At 35.0% G+C, this 19962-nt stretch overlaps 1 protein-coding gene across 1 annotated transcript in view; it reads right to left on the bottom strand.

The window, feature by feature from the left end:
• The window catches only part of LOC123536870 (uncharacterized), a 95552-nt gene that overhangs the window by 40892 nt on the left and 34698 nt on the right, over positions 1-19962 (bottom strand). The window contains exons 7-9 of the mRNA XM_053529265.1: positions 13095-13142; positions 8190-8295; positions 5188-5370 (exon numbers count right to left, since the gene is read on the bottom strand). Of these exons, the coding sequence (XP_053385240.1) occupies positions 5188-5370; positions 8190-8295; positions 13095-13142 (337 nt within the window). The remainder of the gene's footprint in view (positions 1-5187; positions 5371-8189; positions 8296-13094; positions 13143-19962) is intronic.

The following is a 19962-nucleotide window of genomic DNA, read 5'->3' as shown; positions in this document are numbered from 1 at the left end:
GGTCAGCATAGATCAAGACCAGCCTGTGCATCTGCAGACTTGTCAGGATCCATGATGTTCACTAATGGTTTCCCTAATTGCAATAGGCTTTGAAAGAGAACAGCATGAATCCAGGTCGCAAAACCACTATGTTGGTTTTCCCATGATGCGGCTCAATTTTGTTTTTAATTGCATAGAAAAAAGTTAAAACATATTTTTGATAATGTAAGATGTGTGTGTGTGTGTGTGGGGGGGGGGGGGGTGCTGCTGCCCCCCACCCCCAATTCCTCTCCCTCACTCCCAATGCTGGCTATATCCTGAACGGGGATACTATCCTCTATGTACAGACAGTCTTTAAGTTACCAGTGGACCACTGCGTCTAGCGTTAATAGCAATAGTTTTATTCAAATAAATTAAAAACGTAAGTCAAATGAAACTTCCCCCACCCCCAACTACTCAAAAAGAAATATTAGCGTGGTGACATGCCCTGGGCCCTTTCCTGCATACTGACATTGCTACTTATAACACCCTTGGATACAAGAGTACCTTTGTTTACATTTCGGTATAAAATTCAATTTCCTAGAGAAATTACTTACCAATTTACAGCACTCATATTTGGTTTTGATTTTTGTCTGAAAAAGCGCTCAAAAAGTAAACAAAAAATTCAATGGTTACCGTTTTCATCTGTATAGTAAACGTCATCATCGGGAACCAGTAGCGCGGAAACAGTACGGCATAAGTTTTCTACTTTCGTTTTGCAGCAAAATGGCCGATCGTCACAGTTATTTTGAAGTGTCAAACAAGTTTGTGTCTTGGGGTTAAAATGTAAGTTATTTTAGGCTGTAAACTAGGTAGAATAGGATTGTTTACTGTTTCCTAAATGCCCGATGTGTAAACGGCAGCAGGGTGCTTGCATTGGTACTGAACTGCACATTTCGGTTGTTCCACAGCGTGTCCTAGTAAACCTCCATAGCGTTACGACAAGACCGGTACCTTTTCAATGTAAGAGTATATATGAAAAAAAAAAATTTTCAAATTTTTTTTTTTTTCGTTTTAGATATAAATAGTGGTTTTTGACAATATATTTTTTGTTTTTTTTTTTTGTTTTTTGCTGGGGCGGCACCTGTATGGGCACCAAGACTGGACGGGCACCTGTGATAATCTACAAACATTTCAGATCTTATATATGTATCTTTAGTGAACATCTCTTCTTCTTGTTACACAGACTTTTCATGAAAGTTCTACAATCACAAATTGACAAAAATAAATAGAAAGAAACCAGGGAGTTGAATAGTTCCTATTGAAATGCTAGTCCGTGGTGGTCTGCTACCTTAAAAGATGCATATATCGGCTCTTGTCAACACATTTAAGGCCTACTTTCGGTTTCGATATGAAAATCTTGTCATAGACATGAAAACCATCACATTTCTTGTAGAATACATTCCAGCAGTCACGGACGTAGCTTCGCAAAATTCAGTGTGTCTGTACATATTTCCCAGTTCGGTGGCATACCCACTCGGAAGTTACAGAAAGAATGCGTAGTATTATGCTTCCAAATTTGTTCATAAAATAAATTCTAGCAAATGTATACACTCACACAATTCAGTAATGAAGTTTCAACGGTTCATGAAAAAGTTGTTGAAAGGCTTTTCTTCAGGAATTCATACACAATCTGGTAGCTCCACAGTACAGTCAGACTATCTCACAATAACTTGTTCACTGAAAAAGAAATACTTATCTATAAGTATTGTGAAAGTGTAACGAACCAATAATATTTTGCCAAGAATCATATTTAATGACATTTTATATAAAAAACAAAAACAAATTTGTTTTAGTGCTCATGTCATAAGCATGCTTAAAACTAAGTGAAAGTGAATATTATCACAATTCTCATTACTTTCTGTGTATCAAATCTTCAAACGCAACTCTTAATCTTTACATTATCTTTTAATCTTATATTCGACAAAAGTAGTAAAATAACAACAACAAAAACATGACTGGAACGCTTTTAAACAATGACAATTACAATTTCATAAGCAGCACTTTTCTTAACAAAAATATTTATCAGATGTAACCAGACGACGAGAAAACCACTTAAGGATGTGCTAGACACATCTGGTTACCTCACAGCTAGAACACTGGCTAGGCGCTGGTTACCAGACAGCTAGACACTTCCATATTCTAACGTGACATAGTTTAATTAATTATGTCCTGTCGTAAAACTGTACAAGCAGTTATGACACATTCACATGTTGGGTGTGCTATAAAATGTATACGTCACAAACATTCAAACAAGGTATTTTAAGCTCAAAGTGAGAAGAATGTGCAACCAATTTGGGCTGGGGCTCGAAGATGAATCTTGGATAACTGGACTATTCAAGAAATTCAAATACCGCACCCTCCCTCCCCTTGGAAGCAGTTTTTTTAAAAAAAAGTACCCAGCCCCTCGAAGACATTTTACCTATCCTCTCCCCCTTCCACACCCCGGTTTTAACTCAAAATACCCCCCTCTCCTTCCTTAAAAATATCCCAAATACCCTACACCCCCCCCCCCCCCACATTGTGTTACTCCAAAGAACCCCCACTCCCTGTTCCCTTTATCTGTAAATTACCCCCCCGCCCCCATTTCCCTAGTTCCCTCAAAATGTTCCAACGGGGGTGAGACGGATATTTTCTTGAATAGCCCATTCTGATTGAATGGCTGTCTTACACAAGTTCCTCCCTTGTGTGACCAAGTTAGTACCGCAATATTTAGATCTGGTTCATATTACGCGTATTTAGTATATAATTTACAGAATCATTTTCTTGGACGAGTTTGACGAAAGATTTCCGCCGACTGATCAAGTAATAATATTTATGACGCGCTAACAGCATTGAAATAAATCGAGGATTATAGGTATATAATAATGACAACTTCTTAAAGTGCTATGCAAATACTGTCTAGGTCTAATTTACCTGTAATTTGAGAAAAATCCATTTTTCAAGCAAACGAAATCACTTCCGCATGACGTCACAACATGTTTTACTTACCTTTACGCCAAGCTCTTCAAGTAAATCAAGAGTTTCGTCCCTTTATATGGCTATTTTTAGAGTAAAATGTTCCGACAAAATACCGTATTTGTTCAAAATTTACTACGAGCGCATCTCGGAACAATTTTCTCTCATGTATCATTCTCCGTGTTTTTGTAATCCTCAACACATATCCAAAAACTAAAATTGTTCTCCCCTGCGCTCGTATCGTACTTGGTGAAAAAGTGCATGAAAATGTCTAAAATGTACAAAATCTGTGTTGATGACATAAAACTAGACCATGGATCATGACTTTTAACGCAAAATTGATACATTTTCTCTTCAAAAAATGCAAGATTAATCCTTTATCTTTCAAATAATCCATATCGTTGAGATGTATTTTTACTTTCATTTTCTTCGAAATTTGGGGGCTAAAACTGTGCCTTATCATACATGGTTCTTTGAAGTCTGCAATTCGAACTGTGAATGGCATACCAGTTTTCGCAGTTCAAATCGGAAACTTAGAATCGCAGACTAGCCGGCAATTTGTAGTTCTAATTAAGGGCAGGGAGTGCAGACTCATAACCTCTTTTTAGCAACCACTTATACTAACATACTTTCATTCTAAATCGTGAACTGCAGACCAGTTTCGCAATTCGAATAGGAAACTGAGAACCGCAGACTAGTCGGCAATATGCAATTCTTATAGGGAGGGGGGTGGGGGGAGTGAATACCCATTATCTCTATTTAGCAGTCACTTACTTAGTACTTAAATTATAAATGTAACCTTCCAATATACTTTCATCCTGAATCGTGAACTGCAGACCAGTTTGCAGTTCGCAATTCGAACCGGAAACTAAGAACTGCAGACCTGCCAACAGTTTGCAATTCTAACAGAGGAGGAGGGAGTGCATACCATAAACAATGATTTAGCAACCACTATCTTACTACTTAGATTATAAGGGTAACGTTCCAAGATACTTTCATTTTGAATCGCAATTCGAATCGTGAACTAAGAACTGCACATCACAATTTGAACCGGAAATTAGAGCTGCATACCAGCCGACAGTTTGCATTCTCATAGAGGTGAACTGCAGACCAGTTTGCAGTTTGCAATTGGAAAGTTTTAACGCAAACTACGAACTGCAGACCAACTTATCTCAAATTTATCGTCATTGAAACAAAAAGAAAAATGATTGGACATTTGACAATGTTTCTGTGAAAATTCAGTATCCATATAAAAGTTCATTTAATAAAAAGAACACATTCATGTGAATTTTTTGAAACAGTTTTAAGAATGGGTAGAGGCTGATCAGTGAACAAAATGGTATCATTGAATTATTTGATTTTGTTCAAAACTTAATATGTTATTAATTATTCACATGTGAACAAATCTGCAAATGTATTTTATGTATTATGAATGACACTGAGAAATTATGGTAGGAGACGTTAGGAATTTTGTTAAGGTAGTTCTGCACGTTTGGAACGAATTTTTTTTCTACAATGTAGAATTTGATTAAACTCTGATTTTTCAAAACTTCAGAATATACCTAGAAAAATTATCAAATAAAAATGATAGGATCGTGAGCTTGATTTTTTTGCTAGACTGATTTGAAAAATTTGGACCTCACACAATATTTCATAATGGGTGTCTATGGGAAAATCATAACTTTCATAACATATTCGCGAATTGAAAGTTTTCTACAATATAGATTTTGATGAAACCTCTTACAGTTGTAAATAAACACAGGACCTATAATTTGGTGAAATAAAATTTATAGGTCCGTGTACTTATTTTTGAGATATTTGACCATGATTAAAAAGATCCGTACATTTTAAGCTAATTTTAAGACATTAGTTTGAATATTTTAACGTGTCATATGTTATAACATCATATTTTGACTTTAGAAATAAAGCAACAGTGCCATTGTAATTAATGTACTCACAAGTTTCGATTAATTCTTAAAATGATTTTCATTTCCGTATGCCGAATCCAGGATTTATTCTACGTTTTCTATGATAAATGACGTTACGCCGTTACTTCCGGTTTATCAAAAACGTGCAGATCTATCTTAAGTGTGAATCGGCTAAACCCGAAATTATGAATTATTTGTAATTTTTACTCACCTTCAGTATGCCTACATTTACGATAATATATGAATCATGCAACTAAAGCCAATGCAATACCCATTATCGTACCAACTGCTGCCATGGCAACCTGCGCCTTGGAGACTTCGGGACTCTGTGTTGACAATCTTTCCATACTCTCAGTAGTTGTTCCACCTCCAGAAGTTTTTGATGTCAAACCAGTTGTTGTTATCGTATTTACAGGATTGACAATTTCCACTTGTCGGGATGTAGTCCTTGGGAAAGGCGGACCAGCTGAATATAAATTACAAAGAAAACAAGTGAAAGACTATTTATGCATGCGGAAAACTGACAAAACTTTTGACCTCAAAGTTCTACCTTATGAGAGGTTCTAATCTTAGTCACAACACGTCAGCGTCTCTCAGTCCATCAATACATTTAAAAGTATAGTGTGGACAGGAAAGTAAAAACTCTGTTTAAGTGTCCCTGACTTGAGGGAAGGGTCATGTTTTGCTTGCACTATATATTTTGAATGTTTGTGCAATGTTATTTGAAAGTCCTTCTGAGTTAAGGGTCATGTCTTGCATGCGATGTATATTCTGATTATGTGCCATGTTATTTCAAAACATGAAAAAAATCGAAACAAAGTTATTGGCCAAACAAACGAGAGCTGTCCGAGAACAACAACGCTTGACTATTCAAAAGTCTTGTCAATGGACTGAATATTTAAGTCGAAAAAGGGGCATAATTTTGTAAAATTACAAAACAGGGTTATGGACAAGTGTGTGAAGTTTCATTTCCATTACAAGGTATGGAGATACCAACTTACATACAAAAACTTAACAAAAAACTGTCAAAAAAAAGAAGTCAAAAAGGGGCATAATTTTGTAAAAAAATGCAAAGTAGAGTTATGGAACATGTGTACTGCAGGTCAGATCATGACAGTGAACAAGTGTGTGAAGTTTCAATCCATTCCCATTTGTGGGTACTGAGATACAAGCTTACATACAAAAACTTAACCATAAACAGCTGAGTCGAAAATGGGACATAATTTTGTAAAAACGCAAAGTAGAGTTATGAAATCGGTGCACTGCATTTAAAATCATCATAGTGAACTAGTGTGTGAGTAACCCGTCCGCTTAGCTCAGTAGGTAGAGCGTCGGTCTACGGATCGCGGGGTCGCGAGTTCGATCCTCGGGCGGGGCTATGTTCTCCGTGACTTTTTGATAAACGACATTGTGTCTACAATCATTAGTCCTCCGCATCTGATTCATGTGGGGAAGTTGGCAGTTACTTGCGGAGAACAGGTTTGTACTGGTACAGAATCCAGGAACACTGGTTAGTTAACTGCCCGCCGTTACATGACTGAAATACTGTTGAAAACGGCGTTAAAACCCAAAACAAATAAACAAACTAGTGTGTGAACGTTCAATCAATTCCCATTAGTGGAAACTGAGATACCAGCTTACATATAAAACCATAACAAAAAATTCAAAGTCGAAAAAGGGCATAATTTTGTAAAAAAAGCGAAATAGAGTTATGGAACCTGTGCAATGTAAGTCAGTTTATCACAGTGAATAAGTGTTTAATTTTCAATCTATTCCCATAAGTGATTACTGAGATACCAGCTACATACACAAACTTAATAAAATCAGGACGCGGACGCCAACGCCGACGCCAACGTCCATTCTTGCATAAAACTAATTTTTCACTGGATCCGCTCATGTATAAACGGGAGGAAAATCGTGTGCAAACAAGGCAATTCACGTGCTGATGTGATTTTTATTTTTAAAATGCTTTGCCAGGGACGTACATGTATGTATGTATTTCTGCGCAGACTGATATTTGGCATCTGCGTCTTGTTTCTTCCATAATAGCATTATAGATACAACGTAATCAATAGTATGTTTAGCTGTATCAGTTTCCAACCCCAAACGTACTGGCCCGATCAATGTACGCACCAGCTTCTCTTAGAGTTTACTCCCTTTACAAAGCGTCTGTTCAGTTATTGTAAATGGCTGTGAATAAATAAGTATCGCGTGTAACCTGTGCTATTGCTCGTTTTTAGGTATTATATTTATGATTTTTGTTTTTACCTGATTTTTCGCAGAATTCATATAATAAACCTCGAAAGCTAGTCGCTACCCTCGTACTCATCCGTACTCTAAATGTGTTCGTACTCAAAATAATTCGAATGTAAAATTATTATTCTTAAAATTGTGTTCCTGTTAATCAAATTTTCAAAGAACAACCGAATGGTAACTAAAAAATGTACCGTAATCGTAAAAACATCACATATGAAACAATGCATTTAGTCGTCGTGTAATGTATTTTATGCAAGAATAGCGACAGTACACGTTTGTTTTGTGTATTAAATCCTGCATACCTTCGGTCTCGGTCACAAACAATCCCGCGGGCTTCTGCAGACGTTAATACAAAAAAAATGTGTATTATCCCTACATTCTTTGAATGGTCGAGCTAACAAATCTGGACAGCCACTCGTTGCGAGTCATTACAGATTTTAGAGGTTCAAGCCTATAGTGTATAAAGCTGACCTTGAACTTTACGGAACTAATAGGCTAGTGGATGTGTAGATTTGTTATATTTGTCACTTTTTTCATGCAGATCTAATTTCTGCTTCCTTAACAAGAAATATGCTTTCGAAACCACCAATTATTTTCAGGCCAAAATATAGATATAAAGTTTGAAAGTTAAAAAAGACAATAGTATGCAAATGCACTGCTTACTTACATGTAGCAACAGTGTAATAGAAAAAAAAACAATGAGCCCTTAAGAAATTATCAGCCATTGAATAAATATTTTGCAAAAGGATTCATTACAATGTTGAAAGCTTAAAAACTTGTTTCTCAGATGGCCCAACTTAGATATTTTGAAATGCTGTAGGAGAGACATGGTGCAGCCAGATGGGAAGCGGTGGGGGTAGGCACTAAAATGCATGGTTTTCTTAAAATTATTATCAAGCAACATACCATTTTTGTTGAAATTTTAAATTCAGGATGATGAATGCTAGGTATGGGCCAAAATTGTACTCAATGCTTATTTAATAGATAGTATTCAGTCTGGTTTATTCAAAGATATAGTAAAATACTTACTGTAGTTAAAGGAGAAATTCTTTGTCATCGTATTCGTGCAGTGATCACAGACTAGGCCAGTTACATCTTTACATGGACAGTGGTCCTCATCCTTCGCAGGTTTCACCTGCAAGTAAATATGTGTAATTGTTACTTTTATATCAGTGTATTTCCTTATATTTGTGATGAATAAGTATAGTTTAAAGAAATACAGGAGCTGCTTTTAGGTGGGGGGGGGGGGGCTCATCTAGAAAAAAAACTGTATGAATGCAATGACATCAGCAAGTACACATGGGGAAACAATTGTACTTAAAGCGATTTAGTGATACCTTTAAGATGATTTTTTTTCTCTCAAAGGTTGATAAAATGTGCCCTTTTGTTTTAATAACGCAGAAGCACTGTCTTGGAAGATTATGAAAAATCGGATTTAACTTCAGGTGATTTTGTTCGTCTTGATATGACGGAGAAAAAATATTCCCAGAACAGAAGTTCTTGCCAATGATTTAATGATTATTGATTTACCAATTTAAAGATGAACGAAGTTTGAACATGAAATTCAAAGATAACAACGTTTACTTAAACTGGCAAAAAGTGAAGGTCTGAAAAGCCAGCAATTGTAAGGCAGTGGTAATATGAGATTATTTCTTACGCATTATTTTGGGGACATCACTGTCTGAATGATTATTTATGTTGCCGACTTAGAATCATTTGCTCTCACCTCTTTGGCCTGAGTCACTGGCACCAAACCAGAAAGAAAATGCCCCTGTACACGTTATACCCTACCCATAGGTATTCTATAAAAACCATGGTCATGAACGGGAACAGATACTAACCCGTTTCAGTCGCGCATTTCATATCTAAAACACGCAGTTCAGTAAATGTGTACTATGGATATCAAACAAGTGGTAATTTATCTTCCATTATGTACCGGTCACATTTCTTCAATGCATCTTATCTTAGAAAAACAACGCGTAGTTTATAGTTATTTCAACGTTACACAAAAAACGTCCTTGAACTTCCCTGGTTAGGTTCCGTTCTAGATTACAAAACCATTTTGATTGGCTGTTGTGAAAATGTATGTCAATCGTCATTTTACTACGTGTTTGCTAAAATGTGAAAATGCAGCATAAATGTGTAAAATGAGTAAAATAAACAAACAGATGCAGACAAATGTACGTTTTCAAATAAAAGATCATATACAAGATGAATTTCATTCATCATTTCAAGTTTTAGTGTAAAATTGTGATTTTTTTTAAATTCTGTTTTTGTTTATTTACATATCGCCAAACATGTGCACACTGCTATGACCTCTAGACCGGATGTTCATTAGTGAAGGTCAAGCAAGTTTTTTCTGTAACGTTGATGAAAGCATAAAATATGTTGATAATCTCAGTAATATGGAATATTGAGACAATGTGACCTGTACACGATGGTAGATAAATTATCGCTTGTTCATTATATTAGGTACCCATTTAGCGAACTGCGCGTTTAAGTTGAGAAATGTTCGATTGAAATAGGTTAGTATATTTTCCCGTTCACGACCATGGTTCTTATAGAATACCTAGGGGTAGGGTATAACATGTACAGAGTCATTTTCTTTCTGGTCTGGTGCCAGTGGCCTGAGCCTTTTAATAATAATGGAATGTATGACCAGATTATTTTAGAAAACAAAATAAAAATTTTGTGTTTACAGTTTTCATAACTAAAACATGACATGTTGATGATTGATATTTAACAATATAGTGTTGAACCTGCCACAGCAGCCAACTATATTAAAAAGCCACTTGATTTAAGCAGCAGTAATTTCAACTTGTCTTAATCTGAACCACCTGTCTTAGCCAGACTGTGTTGCCTGCTTAACTGGCTGCTTAATATAGGTTTGACTGTACTGTGTAAATTACGGAGCATAAAAATAATCAATGCTGAGTTGAGAAAAGTTAAATGCAATATTTCACAGAATGTCAGGTTTTGTAAAGTGTCTTTAGAACATTTTTTGTTCTCCACATATTTGGACAGAGTTGCTTCCTGTCAAAGCATTATAAAGGTATAGAGTTTTGTCTATTCTAAGGCTCAAACAGACTATCCCTGGATGGATTGATAGTTTGAAGGTTTCCTTACTGGAATGGCTTAGTAACATGGGCACCATTTTTTTTTTCTATATATACATGAACTGAATATGTAAGATTCTGAATTGTGTTTTCCCAAATTTTTAAAAGTATTAAAAACTAGAGCTGCTTTTGATAAAAGCGCATGCCTCCCACATCTGCCTGTAATCATCTAGATTGGCATTTCTTCTCCATGTATCTGAGTCAACCATGCAGCAAGACCTCTATCACTGGCATCAGTATTTTTGGTAATTCAAGGGCAATAATTCGAAAGTGCCTGGGCCGATTTGCGTAGTTATCAACCTTGGCCGAGGACGTATTGTTAAACACATTTTGTTCAAGTTTGGTGAAGATCGGATGAGAACTGTTCAACTTAGAGCGCGCACAAATTTTGTGACAGACTGACAGACTGACAAACACATACACAGACAGGGGTAAATCAATATGTCAACCCACTGACTGACTTTAATCATACTTCCTATCATGGAATACTGATAACATTCAATATAAAACACTTGAGAACATATTCTATCATTTTTAATTTCAATCAAAATTATCTTTCTTAAGCAGATGCTGTGTGAATATTGACATGACGATTGCGAGCGAACATGACGGCAGTACTCCTTTATACATAATATTTACAAAGTCATAAATATTCAATGCATTGTCTAGGATATTCTTTTCCTTAACTGGGGTTTTTCCTAAACTTCTTGAAATGTACAGAGTGATTTAATTAAACTTATCTGACAATGTTAGCCCACATATATTTTGATGCACGGGGATTTATTACACGTACACTTACCTGTACAAAAATGAAATCACTACCTCTCTAATAAGAATGCCAGAAAAGGGTTATTTGTGTTTAATGAATTCAACACTGTATTTCACTAAAGTTAAATTGTGTCTGTCAGATGACCTGACACACCTTTCTTGATTCTGCACTAGTACTAAGTCTTTTCCTACACAAATAATTGACAATTTCCCCACATGATTCTCATGTGGAGGACAAGTGACTTCAGACTAAATGTCTTATGCTAAACAGTCACAAATAGTGATCAACCTAGTTACCTCCTGATTCACAGGCATGTGCTCTACCCACTGACATTATCGGACTTGTGTATTACAGGATGTACAATTATAATACATATATTAAGGACTTTTGATATACAATGTTTTTCTTTGAGAGGTTTAGGAGATAGGAGATACAGGGCGGACACAAAATGGAAGGCTCAAACCTTTGACCTTGGCTTGTGACCTTGACCTTAAGACGATATGGCTGATTCATTAGTTCTACACATCGTCTTGATGAGCAAGTTTCATGATTATCCTTCAAGGGGTTTATGAGATACAAAGCGGACACAAAATGGAAGGCTCAAGCCTTTGACCTTGAACTGTGACCTTGACCTTGAGCCGACATGGCTGACTCAAAGGCTCTGCACATTATTTTGATGAGATGATCATTTAACTTAAGTTTCATGATTTCCCTCAAGTCGTTTAGGAGATACGGGGCAGTCACGATATGGAAGGTTCAAACCTCTGACCATGAGTTGTGACCTTGACCCGACACAGCTGACTCATGGGCTCTGCACATTAATATGTCTTGTTAAGGTGAAAATTTGATCCAAATTTCATGAAAGTTGCTATATCACTCAGATTATGACTTATATGGATTCTTATTGATGAGGCCGCGATCATTTTGAATAGGACAAGTATATGTGTGCTGGGGAAAATATTTCATGATGGACCTGTGAATTCTTTACTTGTGGGTGAAACAGGTCTCATAAGCGTAAATACGACTAGCTTCTACTGATTATAAAACATACCGTACGATTTGTTGTGAATTAACTGTTGTTGTACTTTTAGTAGTTCAACCGCCACCCTTGTTTAAGAGCAACATTTAAAAAACACGTTTGTTTCATCCTCAAGTAATAAGTAAGTAGACTCGCCCAGTTTAATCAATCCAGACGCATACATAGAGCGCTTACTTCACCCGATTTACATTCGGAACATTTTCACGCGTTTCGGGCTTTATCGTATGTTTAACATGGGATTTTTGAACCGTCCAAAGATGTTGGAAATGTTTGTCTCATTGTTTATTTTTTTTTAATAAAAATGTTACTGCTTTCATTTTCTACCACTTTTTTTCCACCCTTGCCTGAAAAAACAGTAATGAGTTTGTACACTGTTCAGACAATTGTGCTCTGTTGAAATTTAACCAAACACAAGTTTACATGCATAAACAGAAAGCATGATATGTCACCATGCGCGGATCCAGAGAGGGGGGACCGGGGGTCCGGACCCCCTCTGGAAAATCTTTAAAAAAGGAAAGAAGACAAGAAGGAAAGAAAATGTTTTTCGAAAAAGGCAACATTAGGACCGCATGTAAAGTATATGCGGCTGCTGCTACATACGACCCCGACATAATTCATATTATTTATCTAAAAGAAACTAAGAATTTTACCTTCAAGAAAGCTTGATTTTATCATTTTTCCCAAATTTAACAGGTTAGTCCATAAAACTGTCACAGAATGCAAAAAATGAAGTGCTAAATTTCAAAATTTCCAGGGGGGGGGGGAGGGGGGGGGGGCAGGGGATCGGACCCCTCTGAGAAAATTGGCTGTGTCCGTGCATGGTCACTATACCTGTCCAGTACTGGACATTATGATAAACGCTTCTTTCCTGCACAAATGACAATTTCGCAACTTCTGTCCGGTTTGTACAAATTTCTGGCCGCGATAAACCATTTGACTTGTCTCACTAATTGAGTTCCCAGAATTTCATTGAAAGGTATAAAATAAAGTTTTTTCTACAATAAACTTACCCAAATTTGATACACGCCAGTCGGTACTTTTGTGAACTGGTACCATGTCTGAAATTGAAATTAATGACTGTGTAAAGTTCTTTTATTTCTGTTACGATGGAGATAAAATGTTGAACAGGTTTAAAATTCAACGCACGAAAGTGATAAAGTAATTTCGTATCTTACAAGCTATTCTGCCTCTATACTCAACAATATGACAATAGTTAAAACAGCTATAAATAATAAAGACGTATAGTTTTGTTGCATCTGACGTCACAGCAACTTTAAAGCGCTAACAATTTAGTGACTCTCCAGCTTATGATGCTGAAAGAATACCCAAGATGCCCATTTTGGTATTTTTTTTCATCACAGGCACTTTTAAACCACGCACTCTCCGCAAGCCAGCTGAATAGCATCCTAAAAGTAATTCAAAGCCAATGATCTGTTCCATTCAGCCACTGTGGTCCCTAATTCCATTTAAGCTGATACTTGAATTTATTTCAGGCAAATGTTGTGAGCTCACTTTAATGACTGTGACTATACTTACAGGCTTGAACCAAGAATTTTGTGCAGCGCTAGAGTTAAGTCTAATCAACTACTTTTTTTGGAATTGATATATATCAGCGGTATTTAAATTTGTTTTATTACTTATCTTTCTGTCATGATACATTTTACTGATAACTAAACAGGTCAAACATTAATAACTAACATAGTAAATAAATAGAAACAAAGATATCTTTCTATCAGAGGGCTTGCAAACAGAAAATATAACCAATTCCATTAAGACAGAGATGTAGCTAGGCCGAATGTATGTGCAGGCATTTTGTACTCACAAATCAGTACCATCAAAGGGTACTGCTGCACCCCACACCCCTTTCCTCCCCACCCCACAAAAAAAAAAAAAAAAAAAAAAAAAAAACTTTTAATAGCAGAATGAGCTCTGGTGCAATTTAAGGTCTACTTCGAGGGTATAACCTAATCCATTCTGAAATTTAAATTCTGTGCGATCAGTTAAATTCGTGAGTATGAAATGTCTTGGTTTTGTCAAAAATGGCTACCTGTATTCTGTGGGGATATGAATTTGTCCATGTCAAATTTTGTAGATAAAATCACTGGTTTGTTAGGACTTAATTTCGTGGATTGAGGTAATCATGAAATCAACGAAAACTTGTCCCCTACAAATTAATATAAATGATTTTACAGAAATAAACCATGCTTGTGTAAATCATTTGCAGGCTCTTGCAGCATTAAATTCTTCCTTTGGACCTAAAAGGTAGCAAGGCAGTTGGGATAGGTAAAAAGGAAGTTGCTATAGCAAGCGAGGGAGTTGCTATAGCTAGCGAAAGGAGTTGTTATAGCTAGCGATGGAGTTGCTATAGCCAGTGAGGAAGTTGCTACATCACGCGAGGGAGCTGCTATAGCCAGTCATGTGTAGGATACAGTCTGTCTATTTTGTTGCAAATTTCAAGCATTGCCTTTTTGAGGGTATTCTACACACTTTATTGATTAAAAGAATGTAAAAAGTTTCTTATATTCACGGAGTCACCTAAACATTTCTTTCTATTATAATTACTTACTTAAAAAGATTACCATAAATTTGGAGGCATGTAACTTTAACAGTTAATGTAAGAGGTTTATCATAACTAGTAGCGCAGTCTAGGCTGCCCGGGAAACTATTGTATCTGACATTCTGACCAAAAATGGTTTTATTGCATTTTCTTAAGCATTTTATTGTCATGCATCTACTGCAAAAATATTATAAAAACTTTCCAACAATATCATGTTCCTTTTTTAATAATGTGAAAATATTGTATTTGCAACCATCAACTTTTTTGACCGGGAAACTATTGTATCTGCCTCCTAGCACATACAATAGTTTCCCGGTAACATTTCTTGTTACAGTCTCAATTTGAAAAAAAAAATTATTTGTGACATTATGGTCTGTAATTGAAACACCAACATGGAGAAAACTTGTAATTGTTGTTAAGGTTTTATGTGAATATTAAAGAACTAAAATAAATAATAGTGTATACTAACATTTTCACAAAATGTGATACAGATGCAATAGTTCCACGGTAACTGCAAAGACACTGGTTATAAAATAAAATGTTGTATCCGCAGACCTGTATGGGGGTGTCAGGTCTTGATTTACTTAGAATAAGTGAAACCTTTACGCAAAGAATGAAGACCCTGATCATATATGTGACAGAGCATGAGATTTTGGGTCCAAATGCAATTTTGGTCAAAAATGGAGTTTTGGGCTAATCTGACAGATTGACCCGTTCTGAGTAAAAATGTTCAATTTGACAACAAAAATCAGCCGTTGTCATGGAGATATTACCACTTTTCGGACACCATGTTTTTGTCTAACTGTATCAAAATTGAGGCAGTATATCTTAATAATGACTCCATATTTAAATAATATCAAGATAAAATACATGATAAAATAACATAAGCAACATGCAATTAATGGAATGTATTTCTTTTTATCCCTTTCTTTCATGTAGTATAAAAATATTTATGTTCTAAAAATCGTTTCTATAGCAACACTGTTGTTTAACCTCTTTTTCAACAGTCCTTTGATGAATCTAGCAATACATTACATAGAATGTGAAATAAATACACAATTAACTTTTTCTAGTGTGCAAACAGTTTACAGACAACTGTTTTATGGCATTCTTTTGAACAAAATACAGACTTTATTTGATATCAAATGAGACAACATCCCAAAAACTAGGACATTAATCTTATTGTTATAGACACCTTATCTATTAAACAGTAAGAAAGAAAATCAGGCAAGAAGATATAATTATTAGACTTTTATTATCAACTGTGAGTTTGCTAAAATTTCAGAAGACTTAGATATACTATTCAGTGAATCATTACCATGGCAACGATGTGGTATTTTCTTACAAAAATACTAACATTACCATGGCAACAATGTGGTATTTTCTTACAAAAATACTAACATTTTTGTCAATTTTTTTGTAATAATTTGAATATTTGAAGTGTTTTTTCCATATATTTACATCAAAAGCTGTCTGTTTTCTTATTTAAAAGTAAGAGACATCATTCCATGCAAATTAATGTAATATTGTTTGAGAAATACAAAATTTTCGGATACACCTCCCTCAGTTACAACTCTTGCCATTTTAAGGCACACTTATGTGATAACATAGTGCTTTGCTGATGTAATTATTACATATGAAAATATATTCACTAACATAATACAGCTTAACAAATATAACATATGAACAAGAAAGATGTTTTTTACATATGATGATATCCAAAATAATTTAAAAGTCAAATTAATGTTTCCATGGCAACAATGCACTATTTTCTTAAAATAGTAGTATTTTGTAAATTTTCCAGAAAGAATCAGAACATTCATTTAGCATCTGTTCAGTATACATTTGTTTTACACCACAAATGGTCAATTGTGATCATTTATAAAAAACAAAACAAAAAAAAAAAACATATTTCATTTAATATAATTTGACTTTGAGAACTACATATTTTCCTGATATGCCTACCTGCATTACAACTCTGCCATTTTATGGCAGATTTGTGTTATGACATGTTTTGTTGATGCAATGATTACATATAAAAGATATTTTCTTGCAGAACATAGACTGATTAGCAGAGATAAACAAGAAACATGATGTCTACATAATCAAACAAATCTAAATTTAAGTCAAATTTGTGTCACCATGGCAACTCACAATGTTTTGCAACAAAAATTAGCAATTTCTGCAAAGTTCATGTAAAAATATCGTTTAACACAATTATAACCATGGATTAATTCTTGAAATAAAATATATTATATTTAGCCAGTAACAAATATGTTCTGCTATATTGGAAGTTTTCTGTCTTGGAGATTTCTGGGAAAATCCTTCATACACACACACTGGCAAGGCAGTTTTGATTGTAAAAATGTTTCATCCAAAGGTTGTGCTTTAAATGTCGCACATGTTGTAGTTTTGAAACAACTAGGATTCATTCAGCAGACATGTCTTAGTATTTCATGCATGCAGTTTTGGAAAATTCATAAGTTAAATTCTGTATTGTTAGAACAATTAAGATAGTGCTTTTCAAACCACTTCACAGCTGTCATGGCAACAAAACACTTATAAAATACTTTTACCTAATATTTCTCACAGTTGACTAAGTTTTACTTTTTCTTGAAATACATTTGTAATTTGAATTAGAATGTTTAACTTTTTCTGGTCATGAGGGCAGAAAACATGACCTTATTTGTGCAATATGGAGTTATTTGCTCATATCAGTATTTGTGACATGCACTCTATTCCATAGGCATGATTTCAGCTGGATGATCAGTAGAAAATATTAATTCCTTCTGTTTCATTCCCATTCCCATTCACACACTCATAGTTCAGTATCACTGCAAAACAAAAATTCAACAACATTAGAACTTTATTTTAAGGTTAGTATAAGGTTACAGAATATAAGACTGTAAAGCATCTTTTTAAGCTTAAGAGAGTCCTTTTGTTAAAAGCTGAATGAAAGCAGAATTGATAAGTTAATAAACTCATCCAAGAATCTTACAGTATTCAAGCAGAAAATGTAGCTTTTCAAGAATACATAAGCTAGCTAAGATTCTGACAGACTAGACATACAATTCATGCAATCATACTTAATACATAAACATACATACATGAGATATTTAATTATTATACATCATTACTAATTCACTTCTTAATATACTAACACATATTTGTTGAATGGGTCTATAATTAAAATCTTTTCTCTTAAAATGTTATGAATACAATAGATCATTTATGTTTATGTTACTTTAATGTCTTTATCTTGATAGAATAGCTTTATAGTAACTGTAAAAATGTATGAAGAAATTTACTAACCCCCAAAAAATCCAGCTTGTGGTGTATAGACCTTTCTGGAAAATCCTTTAACTGTTTAAGGTCATTGCATCAAGCCAAACAATCCTAAGTGGTTGATCTGTAAAATGAAAAAAATACTGAAAAAGGCTGAAATGTAAGATAAAAATGCCCTGGGCAGTTAGCTCAGTACACTGAGCACAAAGAAGACTTCTTTAAGAAGAGTAATAGGTTTGAATCCCTGGCAAGACTTTCAAAACAAAATGTATCTAATAAAAGTTAATTCATTTTACAAAGTGGTTGTCTGTGACTTGCCAAGAACAGTACAAAATGGGGAGGAATCCAGACATAATGGCCAAGTGAACAGTATGCAAATTTAACCAAAAAAAAACTGTCTCATTCCAAGTAAAAACAATATTTATGCCTTGTAGAAAATTTATGTATGGACTGATTTGACATTACAAGTAAGAAATAAGTAATTGAAGCTGACAATACTGTCAATAGATGTGTTTCAACTGTTCCTGATCTGTCACTTTCATGGCAGGGCTATATGAAATGATCAGGGCTTTAATTATGTAACTAAACACTATGACTGACTGTTTTGTTTTTGTCTGGCACCAGAGTCACAAACTTGTGACAAAGTCTTCTTGCATAGAATCTAATTGTCTTGCTTACTGATTCTACTGAATAATAATTCATGGCAGATTTAGTAAATAATATATAGTCTACAATACAGTGCCACTTGTAAATAAAATGTGAATTGGGCTACCTCCAAACTGTCATTACAGTAGTCAATTTAGTGTCAAATCCGGGCTATTTTTCGAAAAGATATCGGACAAAACAGTCGATATGAACTCAAATAATATTTTTAAACCCTACACATCGCTTAAATACTTACTTACCTTGAGATTCGTTAACTGTCATTCTTTATACAATCGAAATAAATCATCAAATAACTGTTTTTGGTAGTTTCATTTTCTCCGCGACCTTCGATGTTTAAAAATGGCGTGTCGATTCAAAGGGCGATAAATTATCAATCATTCAAAAGTTTTAAAGAAACGGAATTGCAAAACACGGAAATATGTCACTTCATGTATTTCTTGTGGCAAAGTAGAGTATTATTATAAATAATACTGCATTAATTGCCGCGAACACGTGGTAACGTCCACCATTTTTTGTGACGTAACTTTAATCGATGTTTTCTCAAATGACGTAACGCCGAATTTGGACCCAAAATGTCATGGTGCGTCACATATGTCGCGTTCAGATACGTCTGATGTTGGTCTTCATTGTTTGCCAAAGTCCTCTTTCGCAGATGCTAGGCATGAACTCTTTAAATAAAACCTGTCCAGAACTGATTCACAGGTGACCCTCTACCAAAATGTTTCTGCCAAGATATTTCAAGCTGTTCTACAAACCACATTTATGTGGGAAAAGATTTTAAAAATATAGTCTAAAACCAAATTGCCGAGAGCTTCTATATTTTGTATCACTCAGATGAGCGTTTCATCACCCTGTGTATACTCAAGTTATTTTTATTGTTGGAAAATTGCAATTATTTTTTTCAGAAAGACCTCAGCTTGTAAGCTTCAAAGCTTATTTCCATTTTGCTGAAAATTAATGCTGAATACTATTATATAATTGAGCCATGTCGCGCAAAAAGTGTCTTTATGACATTTTGTAAATTTTTGACAAGACTTAGTGTAGATCCAGGTTTTCCTGTGCATCTATGATGTTGAATTAGGACCAGAAATTCTTGAGACAGTATAGGTCCTTCGTGACTTATTATCAAACAGTGTGGACCCTGATCATACTGCGCATACATGTATGCGCAGACTGATCTGGGCCCACACTGCTTGCAACATCCTGAAGATTTCCAAAGGCACTTGTTAGTGTGACGTGGCTCTATTATAACCAGGTAAATTCATACAGTCATGGCTTACACTTTAATGGCTATGGACTTAATTTTGTACATATTTTTATGAAAATATAGAAGATGGATGCAGCCATGTGTCAGTCTGTAATGTGACAAA

Source organism: Mercenaria mercenaria, chromosome 17 (genome assembly GCF_021730395.1).
Source record: "Mercenaria mercenaria strain notata chromosome 17, MADL_Memer_1, whole genome shotgun sequence".
NCBI classification, from domain to species: Eukaryota; Metazoa; Mollusca; class Bivalvia; order Venerida; family Veneridae; genus Mercenaria; species Mercenaria mercenaria.
This window is presented reverse-complemented; position numbering and strand designations above follow the sequence as displayed.